Source organism: Thamnophis elegans, chromosome 2, assembly GCF_009769535.1.
Source record: "Thamnophis elegans isolate rThaEle1 chromosome 2, rThaEle1.pri, whole genome shotgun sequence".
Taxonomy (NCBI): Eukaryota; Metazoa; Chordata; class Lepidosauria; order Squamata; family Colubridae; genus Thamnophis; species Thamnophis elegans.
In genome coordinates, this window is record NC_045542.1 from 53,076,182 (window position 1) to 53,089,465 (window position 13,284).

The 13,284-nt window shown below is 42.9% G+C and overlaps 1 protein-coding gene across 1 annotated transcript in view; it reads right to left on the bottom strand.

Annotated features, from left to right (window-relative positions):
- Positions 1 to 12,587, bottom strand: part of JPT1 (Jupiter microtubule associated homolog 1) — a 32,501-nt gene extending 19,914 nt beyond the window's left edge. The window contains exon 1 of the mRNA XM_032210559.1: positions 12,422 to 12,587. Coding sequence (XP_032066450.1) covers positions 12,422 to 12,477 — 56 coding nt within the window. The 5' untranslated portion in view covers positions 12,478 to 12,587. The remainder of the gene's footprint in view (positions 1 to 12,421) is intronic.
- Positions 12,588 to 13,284: the final 697 nt, after the last annotated feature.

Below are 13,284 nucleotides of genomic sequence, written 5' to 3' on the forward strand. Positions count from 1 at the left end.
CAGAAGTCCAAACACTTTTCGAAGTGCACAGCAAAGAAACTACAATCCAGGATCAAGGAACGTTGACTTCTGCAAGGAGGGCGCAGCACCACCAGTCCTTTTATCCCTAAGGGAAGCCTCTAACGAGGCACATCTGGTTGCAATCACCTCCTCGGGAGTCCTCAGTTGTGCCTTACGCCTGTCAGCTCGTCTCCTACGTGCATCCTGAAAATATTCACAGAAGGGGTCTTGCTCAGCCTCTCTTGTCTCCTCCCCACTGCTCCAAGGCTCAGTCTCTCTTATGTCCTCCCCACTAGCCCAAGGCTCAGCCATTACCTGGGGACCAACTAGTCTCTCTGAGCCCTGCTCGGAGGCAGACCCCTGTCCAGAACCCTCCTCCTCTTCCAAACATGACTCAAAATCTCCCTCGCTGTCAGAATCTGATAACAGCTCCCAAGGCTCTAGCCGAGTCACAACACTTAACATATCTTAATTTTAAAGAAAAAATAAGAGAAGACAGTATACATGTGCAATCATATTACATTAAGATCTAACACCCCTCATCAAGCCTAATATACATCCCTCCCTCCCCCCCAACCCCCCCAGCCTTCCCTCCCCCGACTTCCCAGCACCCATACATGGTATAAATCTCTAACAAAAACAGTCTAAAATATATTTGAAAAAAGACTAGAAAATTGATAACATCTTTACATTGAACTTAGCTCCTCCTTGCTAGGCTAACTTTAAACAATTTATATCATTCCTGATCTTAATCATAAGCTATCTGGAATTTCTTAGTCCCATATTTATTTTGTATATAATCGATCCATTTTTTCCAGTCTCGTTTATATCTCTCGTTTGAATGGTTCTTAAGATATGCAGATATTTTAGCTATCTCAGCTAAATTTGTGACTTTCAATGTCCATTCTTGAATTGTAGGCAAATCTTCCTTCTTCCAGTATTGCGCCACCAACAATCTAGCTGCAGTTATTAAGTGCAAAATCAAATTAATCTCTACAGCTGTACAATCAGTAATTATACCTAACAAAAATAACTGAGGGGTAAATTTTATCCTTTTTTAAAGAACATTTTGCATAATCCACCATATTTTTATCCAAAATGCCTTAACCTTTTTGCAAGTCCACCATATATGAAAATATGTAGTGTTGAGAGAGTCACATCTCCAGCATTTGGGCTGTAAGTTCGGATACATAGAAGCCAACTTTTTAGGATCTAAATGCCATCTATAAAACATCTTATAAAAGTTTTCTCTCAAATTTTGGGCTTGTGTAAATTTTACATTTCTTACCCAGATCCTTTCCCATGTATCCAACATTATTGGTTCTTCAATATTTTGAGCCCACTTTATCATACAGTCTTTAACTAATTCTGTTTCGGAATCCATCTGTATTAATACATTGTATAGTTTCTTTATATGCATTAAGCTTTGATTTCTTATTTGTTTAAATAAATTATCCTCGACTTGCATAAAACCAATTTTTGATCTGTTTTCCACCTGGCCTGTAGCTGTCCATACTGGAACCATGTTTGAATTACCTTTTCCTCGTTTAATTCATCCAAGGATTTTAGTTGTAATACACCCCTTTCTAGGGTAAGAAGCTGTCTGTAAGTAATTATATCCTGTTTTTGTACTATGTTCATATTTTCTATTGCATGTCTAGGAATTGCCCACATAGGTATCTTATCATTTAATTTGTATTGATATTTTTTCCAGACCCGCAGTAAAGCATTCCTTAATATATGACTTTTAAAATTCTTGTCCACTTTTTTGTTATATAGCAGGTAAGCATGCCAGCCATATACCAGATCATACCCCTCGATATTAAGTATCCTATCATTTGTTAAATCAATCCAAACACTAATTACAGATAATGCTACTGCATCATAATATAATTTTAGGTTGGGTACTTTCAAACCTCCCCTCTCACGCACATCTTGCATTATTTTTAGTTTTACTCTCGGCTTCTTCCCTGCCCATACAAATTTATTAATACCCTTCTGCCATTCTAACAGGTTCACATCCTTTTTAAGTATAGGTAGCATTTGGAAAAGAAATAAAAATTTAGGTAAAATATTCATTTTCACTGCTGCTATTCTTCCCAGCAAGGATAACTGTAACTTTTCCCATTTTTTCATCTCTGTCTGTATACTATGCCAAAGTGGTTCATAATTATACTTATATAACTTCCCGTTTGAGGTTGAAATATGAACTCCTAAATATTTGACCTTTTTAACTATTTCGCATCCTATCATTCCTTCTAGTTCTTCCTTTTGTTTAGTATTCATATTTGTAGCTAATATTTTTGTTTTCCCTAGATTTATTTTAAATCCTGACACTTGACCATATTGATTAATCATATTAAGATCATACTAGATTCCTGCGGTTGGGTTAATATTATAACCAGATCATCTGCAAAAGCACGCACTCTATATTCTTGCTGCCTAATCTTAATTCCCTTTAGGCCCTCCAAGCCCCGTATTTTATTCAACAATATTTCCAAAGTAATAATAAACAGTAATGGGGACAAGGGACAACCTTGTCTTGTACCTTTTTCAATTTGAAAAGAATCTGTTAAACTTCCATTAACTATAATTTGAGCTGTTTGCTGTTGATATATTGCTTTAATTGATTGTAAGAAACGTTCTCCTATTTGCATTTTTTGCAGTGTTTTCAACAGGAATTGCCAGTTAACTCGATCAAAGGCTTTCTCAGTATCCAGAAATATGAACGCAGCAGGAATTTGGTTATTCTTTCCCAAATATTCTAGTGCATTAATGATTAATCTTACATTACTTCTCATTTGTCTCCCTTGAATAAAACCTGTTTGATCATTATGAATCAATTGTTGAATAACCAACATTAACCTATTTGCTAGTATTTTAGTAAAGATTTTATAATCTACATTAAGTAGTGATATAAGTCTGTAGTTTTTTGGTTGGGTAATATCTTGGTCTTCTTTGGGTATCAGGGATATAAAAGCTGTCTTCCAAGATGGACGTACCTTACCTTCCATTTGAATCTTATTAAATAACTCCTTAAGAGGTTCTACCATTTCTAATTGTAGATTTTTATAGTAAGCCACTGTCAAGCCATCTGTACCAGGTGCCTTCCCTGCCTTTAACTGCTTAATTACCTGTAAAATTTTCCCCGAAGTTATTGGTTGATTCAATCTTTGCCTCTGCTCTTCTTTAACTATGGGTATTTTTTCTTTATCCAAGTCTCTCTCTATATCTAGACCATTGATTTTGTCACCCTTGTACAACACTGTAAAGAATTCACGGAAGACCTTTTGAATCTCACCCTGTTGAAACACTTCTTTCCCTCTGTAGTGCAATTTGGCTATGTTACAAAATTTTTGTTTTTTCCTAATATGATATGCTAACCATCTACCAGATTTATTTGCATTGCAGAAAGTATTATGTTTTGCATATAACAGACTAGTGGCTACCTGGTCTGAGATCAGCATATTAAATTGGTCTTTTAATAAGGTAATTGCTTCTTTAATCTTTATATCTCCTGGTTTTAAAGTTAACTCTTGCTCTTTCTTCCTAATTTCATCTTCCAGTTCTGTTCGCTTTTCCTCTTGTTTACGTCTATGTAATCTATTTAGATTTATCAAAGCTCCTCATATACGCTTTACTTGCATCCCATACAATTTCCATAGATGTACCCTTATTCATATTAAAAACAAAGTATTCTGTTAATAATTTTTTACATTCACTAGTATATTTCTCATATCTAAATAAATTTTCATTCAATCTCCAAGACCTTCTTGTGTGCGTCACCCCTCCCAACTCCATCCAAACTGGATTATGATCTGATAAAACTCTGGCACATATCTTTGTCTTCTTCACCCTAGAAAGCAAATCATTGGTAGTTAGTATGAAATCAATTCTGGAAAATGTCTATCAGAAAAGAAGGTAAAATCATATTCTTCTGCATTTCTTTCTCGCCAAATATCTCTCAGTTCGAAACCATCCATCATATCAAAAAAGGACTTAGGTAGTTTCGCTCGCATTTGAGTATTTGGGCGAGAAGCCTTCTTATCTTTCTTAGTGTCCATAACACTGTTGGACTTACTTGGACTTAATCTTCGTAAATGTCAACATCCATAAGGCAGTGACCGTTGCATTGTGAAGGCCAGGGGCAGGACGTCACGGATTACAGCACGCCATTGATTCCGATTTAGGGCGGCTTGTTGGGCATCGGTTATCGAAAAATGGAGTGGTTGAAGATCGTGAGCCACTTGGGATATCCACGTTTTCTTTGGGGCATTTCGTGTGATTTTCCACCCATCCGGTCGCAGCGAGTTAATCGATAGGTAAGGTAATCGGCTATTGTCCATACGGCAAACGTGTCCAAACCACCTAAGTCGTTGTCTTCTTAGGTAAAGTTCGATTGTAGTTTGGTTTTTACACAGCTGCAATACCGTTTCGTTTTTCCACCGGTCCCGTAGAGTTATGTGCAGAATGTTGCGCAGGCATCTTAGCTGGAATCGCTCTAATAGGTTCAGGTCGCTTTTAAGTAAAGTCCACGATTCCGAGCCGTACAGTAAGATTGTGCGGATGGAAGCATTAAATATCCTCATCTTAGTCGCAATCGTCACGTCATTTTGGCTCCACAGGCACTTCCTTAGAGAGGCGAATGTGGCTGTAGCATTGCCAATGCGGCTTTTGATGTCATTTGTAGCCACTACACGTTGGCTGTCGATGATCGACCCCAAATATTTAAACGTGTCTACTCTTTCGATAGGGTTGCCTTCGAGGTGCACTTGAGCTGGTTGAGTGCCCGTGAAAATGAATTTGGTTTTTTCACCATTTATCACCAGGCCGAGCTTGTTAGCATTTGCTTGTAATGCATCCAGGGTATTTTGGGCGGTTTGGGCTGTTTCAGCAAAGAAGACGATGTCATCAGCATACACCAAGTCTGTGAGAGACAGCTGAGCCCCGATTTGAACGCCTGGTGTGTCTTTAAAAGTTTGTCTGAGGATCCAATCCATGGTTATATTGAAGAGCATTGGTGAAATAATACAGCCTTGTTTGACGCCGGTAGTTATTGAGAATGGTGGGGACACATTTCCCAGGTATTTTGTCCCTCTCATTCCACCTTCGTAAAAAGCTTTAAGCACGTTGAGTGTAGCATAGGGGATTGATTCAGCTAACAAGGATAACACCGTTCCAGTCACCCAATAGTATGCAGGACCTATAATCCCACTGTACTAATTTGGCATGAAGCTTTCTATAAAATCCATCTTGTTGTTGATTGGGAGCATATATTCCCAGTAGCAATGTCCTTTTCCCTTCTAATACCAAGTCTATTGCAATATATCTTCCGTGGGGATCTGCTTCGATTAATTCAGCTTTCATATCCTTCCTTAAGTATATAACTATACCGTTTTTCTTCTCTGTAGCAGAAGCTATAAAATGTTGTCCAAATCTTGTATTAATCAGATATTTTTGATCAGTTGATCTAATGTGAGTTCCTTGCAAACAAATTATATCATTCTTGAACTGTTTAAGATAGTGATATATTTTCTTTCTTTTCTGTGGAGAGTTTAATCCATTGACGTTCCATGTTAGAAACTTAGTTGTCATCTTTGGCTCCCTGAAGCTTTTTTAGAGCCATCTGAACATCCTGGAATTTAACCTTTGGTCTGGCTCCTTCCACTGCTTCTAAGCTGGTAACTGTAGCATCTTGACCGGTAACAGGTGTTTGTTGTGATTGTTGCTTTTTAAATTGTTGGTCCATTCGTCTGGTAATCACACGGGTTTGTCTTTGTTCCTTGGCTCCTTGTGCTTCTGAGAGAGAAAGATGATCCATCCTTGTTGATAATTGTGTAGTTTGCTGTCTATCTTGTCCTTGTTCTCTTTCTCTAGGTCCAGGTGGGGCGGGGTGTCTGGCCTTCAAGATATTATGGTAAAAATCTCGGGCCTTTCATACTGAATTAAGGCGGTATCTTTGCCCCTCAAAAATGAGTGCTAACCCAACTGGTGCATCCCATCTGAACTGTAGCTGACGATTTTTAAGCTCTTCGACTAAAAAGGCGTAGTCTTTCCTAGATCTTAGCATTTGAGGTGGTATCTCTTTCAAAACAGTCACTTCCTGACCCCCAATTTGAAGCTTGATTTTATAGGACTCTTGCAATATCATATTCCTCATGTCTCTTGTGGTAAAGTAAATCACAATGTGCCTTGGAAGTTGCTTCTGTCTAGCCAGCCAGGAGTTAACACGATAAACCGTATCAATTTGCCAATCAAAATTCCCCCCTGGCCTTCCCATCAGACTATTGAAAGCTTCTGAGAGAATCTGTTTCAGATTTTCCTGGTTATTTTCACGCAAACCTCTTATTCTTAGTGCAAATTCCATTTGTCTATACTGTAACATAATTTCTTTTTCAGCATCTCCAACTTTTTGTTGAACCACATCCATTTTGGATACCAAATTAATATTAGAGTCATTAAGATCTTCTAATCTGCTTTCAATTCCGGACACATAATCTGAAAACGAATTAAGAACCCCCAACATATCATCCCTGATCTTCTGAACCCCGGTCTCAAGTTTATCAGACAGTTCTTTATGAGCAACGGATATCTCCTCCTTAATTTTTGTTTCCATCGTAACTACATGACTTTTAAATGCTTCAGCCAGTTCCTTCTGAAAAGTTTCTTTAGTTAGTTAACGGCTCCCCTATGGGGGGGAGGAAGTAATGACTGTAGTTTTGTGCCAGGGGCGGGCAAACTGCCCGCACTTTTTGAAACGGGGGGGGGGGGGGAACCTTTTGGATAGGGTTTTGCTTAGAAGCCATTCCAAGTTTTAATCTTCTTCAGCCAATTAATAAGTCTCTGCTGGTCGATTGTGCAGCTGTTAATGTTTAATTTAGTATTAAATCACTTCTTTTCTTTGAAGTTTTAAACTCCATAGAAATTCAAAGCCCGATCAGTGTTACGAAGCTGCTCGGTGCCATTTTGAATATTTCTTTAGCAAGTAAGATATCAGAAGGAATTATTGTAAAAATGACGCTAAGGATTAATACAAACAATTAAAAGTTCACGTGTATAGGGTCTGCTCGTCTTGAATTCAGTAAATCAAATTTTTGTTCTGAGGATGGGTGGTTTGCTTTGTGCTGCTAAAAAAACAGCAGGAATTCCTGGCACGGAGACAATTCTGCTCTCGGGTGCCCTTCCTCCCCTCCCAGAGTTGATCTGAGAGAGTTAGTTGGCGCAATGCCCAGCACAATTAACTCACCTTATCTTCTTAGCCCGAAGAAAAGGTAAACAAGCTGTCAGACGGCTGATGGATTGCTCATCAGACAGTTTAACGTGACCAGGATTCCGGAGCTGTAACGACCAGCTCCCACCAGCAAGCCGGTAGCCTTAAATCTTCTAGCAGAGGCCCTGGTCATCGTGACCTTCTTAGAGGTTGCCTTATTGTGGGTCCTGGAGTTGCCCCTCCTGGTTGGAGACCTCCCCCTTGGAACTGGGGAAGCCCCCCCCCCAGAGGTCCCTTCATCCGGATCCACACCTCCTGGGGATCTGGGCCTAGCATCCCTGCTCCTCACCGCCTCCGCCATAGTACTTATAGTTGTGCTGACCACCAACCTCCTCTCTCTTTCAGCCAGCTTCAATCGGGTGGATTCAGTCTTCTGTCCCTGAATCCACGCTCTTCTCTCTTATCAGCGGCCCGAGACACCGGCAGACACTGCTCTGGAGCCCTCCCCTGATCACCGGCGGAGTTGGCTTGGCTGGTGCTTTTGAGCGCTCTCGGCGTCCATAGGAGAACGCCGATCACGCGCTCACTCATATGCTCAATATGGCGGTGGCAAGATGGCGACCGCCGATCTGCGGTCCGATCTTCCTCCTGGAGCTGGGGAGCACTGGGGCGATCTCCAATGTATCCCTGGACCTCCGCTGGTCTTTGTCAGCCCCTTTGAGAGCCGCGTGCCAGCTTGTTCATCCCCATCCAGATCCTGACAGCCTCCAGGCACTGACACATCACTTCAACCACTTCACTGAGTTGGCACAGGGCGGACAGATACAACTGTGTATCGTCCGCGTATTGGTGGTATTTTATCCCGTGCCAATGAATGATCTCACCCAGCGGCTTCATGTAGATATTAAATAAGAGGGGGGACAGGACCGAACCCTGCGGCACCCCATAGTTAAGGGCCCTAGGGGTCGATCTCTGCCCTCCGACCAACACCGACTGCGACCTGTCTGAGAGGTAGGAGGAGAACCACGAAGAATGGTGCCTCCCACTCCCACCTCCCGCAACCGCCGCAGAAGGATACCATGGTCGATGGTATCGAAGGCCGCTGAGAGGTCAAGGAGCACTAGGATGGAGGCATGGCCCCCATCCCTGGCTCTCCAGAGATCATAGATCAGCGCGACCAAAGCAGTTTCCGTGCTGTAGCCAGGCCTGAATCCAGACTGAAAGGAATCCAGATAATCGGTTTCATCCAAGGACCGCTGGAGCTGAAAGGCCACCACTTTCTCAACAAAGGGGAGGTTGGAAACTGGACGATAGTTACTCAAGATGGCTGGATCCAAAGATGGCTTCTTCAGGAGGGGTCTCACCACCAAGTGAATCACTGCAGTTTTAAGTTACTAACACGGTTAAATGAATCTGTCTTCCCCATTGACTTTGCTTGTCAGAAGATCACAAAAGGTGATCACATGATTCCAGGACCTTGAAACTGTCATAACTACATAGCAGTTGCCAAGCCAGTTGATCAAGTGACTATGGGGATGTTATAGTATAGCTTTATTGTCATTGTACAAAATAAATACAATGAAATTGGTTTTAGCCTCACTGGTGCAATCCATAGCAACAAATTCAAACAACATAAATAGTATAAAGAATAATCCCAAGACAAGTAATTAGGGGAAAATGAAAAAGAAAAAACTAGTCATATGTTTCCACGTGTGCGTGGAGTGATTGGGGTTGTGTTTAAGAGTTGCAATGATCATCTGAAAAACTGTCACATTTTCAGTGTCATTGTAACTTCAAATGGTCACTAAAATTGTCGTAGGTCAAAGACCATGTGTATATGAATCCAGATTACCATCATCATTTGTGGCAACATACTGAAAAAAATGCCATATGTGTAGTTGATGGAAGTGCATGTTCTTCATTAGTGAAAACTGTTGCACACTGAGAGCCTCAAAATATAGAAATCTCAAAATTTAACCCTTTTTTATTGTAAAACTTTTCATGTTGAAGTAGAAGTGGCTGGATAGTCTGAAGAAATATGTGGAACAGGATGCTCTATTATGCTCTATTCCTCTAGAACAGGGGTGTCAAACTCACATCATCATGGCAGCATCACGTGACATATCAGGACTTCCCCCCCTTTGCTAAACTGGGCATGGGCGTGGCCAGTGCATGATGCATTCGGCCTGAGGGTTTGACAGCCCTGCTATAGAGGGAAAAATACAAACTTGGTCTACATATCAACTGCAAGTTGTAAAAAGGCTGTCAATTACATATTTTAGTAAATTTTATTAGCTTAATAATGATCATCAGACTAAAAAAAAAGCATTTATAGACTGAATTTTACTAAATAACAATTCAGTCTTGCAAATGTTTCCGCAGAACTTTCTACTTTACGGCATTAATTATATGATTTGAATGTAATGATGTTTCTAACAGCACAAAGAGAACTTAGAGAGCAAAGAGTGGACAAGTCTCACCCTATCCAGTTGTAGATATATGGTAAAATTGGATTTTATCATATATCTACAATTGATGTGTGTACCTATTTGCTCACATTATGTCATGTCGTGAAAATGAAGGGTGCATGGTAGAAATAAAATATTTTCTGGCTTTGTTGCCTAGAGCTGTTTTCATCCTATTTGTCACCCAGTTGCTTTTCACCCAATTATTGCTTCAGTTAATTCCAATATGATAGCAGCATTATAGATAAGAAATTCTTTGAAAACCAAGTAGGACCACAAGCATTGAACACACAATGTATAAGATCCCAAGAACATCCATTACAATTTTGGACAGCCACCTATCTGAAATGGTATAAAGCAGTGATGGCGAACCTTTTTGTTGTTAGGTGCCAAAAATGCAAAAGCACATGCGCAATAGTGTGCATGCGTGCCAGCACCCATCATGCAGTGCGCTCCACATGTGCACACAACCTCCCCCCACGTGTGATATACTGCTTGCTTCCAAGCTGAGTTTGGTATTTCCTCCGGGGGGAGGTTTGCCTTCCCCAGGCTCCAGGAAAGCCTGGAGCCTGGGGAGTGTGAAAAATGGAAGTTTGAAAATGATCCGTTTCCAGAGGGTGTCCGGAGTGCCGCGGGGGGGCATTTTCACCCTTCCCAGGCTCTAGGAAAGCTTCCAGAAGCCAGAAACAGATTGTCTCCAAACTTACGGTTGACTCATTGGGCCCATTTTTTGCCCTCCCCAGGCTCCGGAGGGTTTCCTGAAGCCTGGGGAGGGAAAAAATGGCCTCTCCCAGCCCTCCGGAAGGCCAAAAAGCAGCTGGCCAATGCACACGTGGGCGCTGGAGCTGACAACTCGCATGCCAGCAGATATGGCTCTGTGTGCCACCTGTAGCATGCGTGCCATAGGTTCACCATCACGGGTATAAGGGTCTCCTGCATGAGCAGGGAGTTGGACTAGAAGACCTCCAAGGTATCTTCCAACTCTATTCTGATTGCCATTGAACATGGACATCCCTGCCAAGACATGGAAATTTGCACAAACATTCCTCCCTACTCAGTAATAAGTATGGGAAAATCGCTAATATCCAGTTATCCCTAGACTTCAATTCTCACCATTTCTGACTACCTTCCATACCAATTATAATTGTTACGCTGCACATCATCATCTGGACAGAGGTTCACACCTTTGCAATATATTATGGGCTTTTGGACAGTATAAAAGCAGGGGAAGCCAATTTCAAGGAAATTCTTTATGAAAACTTGATGAGACATTTCCTCAGACTAGAGCCACTTGGTATAATTACGGTTACTATTACATTCATGATTCTTTGTTGCACACTACTATAACATGGGAATTCAAAAATATTTCAACCTTTCTTTGTTCCAGAACAATCATTGGCTAACTTTTAAAAACAACAACACCCAAATTGAAACAGTCACCCACCAACTCTCCCACAATCCCAAGGACAGCCATTGCAACATCCACACTGTAGCAAAATCATCCTGCATTAAGACTACAAATAAACACCACTGTCCCCTCCCATTGTATTTCAACTCCAATCCCTTTAGAGTAATAATACACAATAAGCTTAGTACACACACACACCCCTTTACTAACTAACACACCCCTACTAACCAACCTTGCTTGAAGTATCTACCCCTGAACCGAGTGGCAGAAGTTGGACCAGAGAGGAGGAAGCAGCTTTTCCAAGAATGCTTGGAAGTTGCTGACCTAATCCCAGCCCCGTTAACAGGTAGAGAGAGGCAGCGATAGATGCAAGACAAAAGAAGTGTGGCTAGCCCCACCCAGCGAGAAGCACCTTTTAGTAGTAGAGGAAGCCTAGCCAGGCTAAGACATTGAGCAGCAAGACAAAAAAGATAAGTCGATAACCGTGCCGGGGCCGAGAGACACACACCGAGGGAGAAAGGCTGAAAACCTCCAATTCAACTACCCGGAGTAAGAATCTCCTTTGTTCCGACCAGAGCCGAAGGGCGCTTCGTGCTAAGGAACATCGCCTAGACTTGCCAGAACGCCCCCAGCATCCCGCAGCCGTGTCGCTAAGCAGGAGGAAAGCCAGAAAGATGCGACAGGCAGGCACAGCCCCCCTCCCGAGCCCCCACCCCGACAGCAGACGGCGGAAAAGGCTAAGTCCGCTACAGGTTTCTTTCTTCCCCCGCCAGGCCCCGCTCCCGAAACCTACAAAGGGGCGAGGAAAGCTCCCGGATCTACGCAGTACCAAGGCCTAGGCGGAAACAGAGTGCAGTTGATACCTCGCCTGTCTGCCTGCCTGTAGGGCTTCCAGACGGATAACAAGTCAGGAGAGAGCTGCCCTCGTCTCGCCGACTCAACAGATGGGAGGCCCCTGGCGTATGCCGGCAGGCGGCAGCGCCGATGTTGCAATGAGCCCCTCCGGCGTTTCGCCTCCTCTCCAGCGGCCATGGGAACAGGGCAGTGGGAAGCGTTCTCCGCAGGCCCCTCGATCCCAAGAAACGGAGCCCTTCCCTGTGGGGGAAGAAATCCCACCCAGGGTTGGGGTTCCTTCTCCGCCTCTCTCCGAGCCGGGAATTGAGGGCATGTCTGGAACCAGCCCCAGTACGGCCCGCCTCCCCGGAATCCAAGGCGTCTTGCCGCACGGGGGAGAAAACGAGGGATCTCGGGCGAAGGCAGCCCTGCGTCGAGGGAGGCAGAGAGATAGTGAACGAACAAGCAACTTCTTGCGGACAAGGCATTTTCCCACCCACGAACCTTGAGCTACTTCGGCCACTGGGGTCCATCCCCGTGTAAGTAGTGGTGGTAGTCATGATGGGGAAGAAGTTGGAGGAAACCGCCCGGGTGCGAAGCCAGCGGAAGATGATATTTCCGCGCTCAGCTCCTGGCGGGTACAACTGCAGTAGCCACTCGGCGCTGGCAGCTTCTTTTATAAGGTTCGTTCCTTTCGATCACCTCATTGGCTAGTTCAAACGCGCTGTCCTGACGTGATTAAGGGAGCCTCGTGCCACTCCGGACGTGGCCCCACCTCCAAGCCCAGCAACATTCTCGCCAACGTCATTGGAAATAGATTCGTCGACAGCGACTGTTACTTCGCACCCATTGGTCGCTACTTCCTGCCCGGCTTCTTGGCATGCGATTTAACGACGAAGCTGTCATTTAAATAAAAATGGGTTGGCATTGGCTAGACTGCACATGAGGCAGCAAACAACTTTCTCAGTCTTTCTTTATGGAGTAGCAGTTGGAGAGATCCGGTCAAAGGGAGTGGCATAGCTCAGCGAGCCCTCCAGCGAGAGCTCTCCAATCTCTCTTGGGATCCGGGATGAATCAAATGGAAGTTAACGCCAGTGCCGTAAAATACGAAATGTATCACAAAATATGTATCAAATCTACCAAATCGTTGCTTTAGCAGGGCACCTCAAATCATTATTTCCTAGAGAATGATGCCCTAAGCCTCTCATTTAACTATGGTATTCATACCTTACACCATGAACAGGAAAAATACACAAGTATCTTGTACTGATGTGTGGATCAATCTGGATGTGACATGGGAGAAAAAACTAGGTATATGGCAGGAGACCCATGAAACAAAAGCAATTTTTTAGAAAGGTATTACAAAT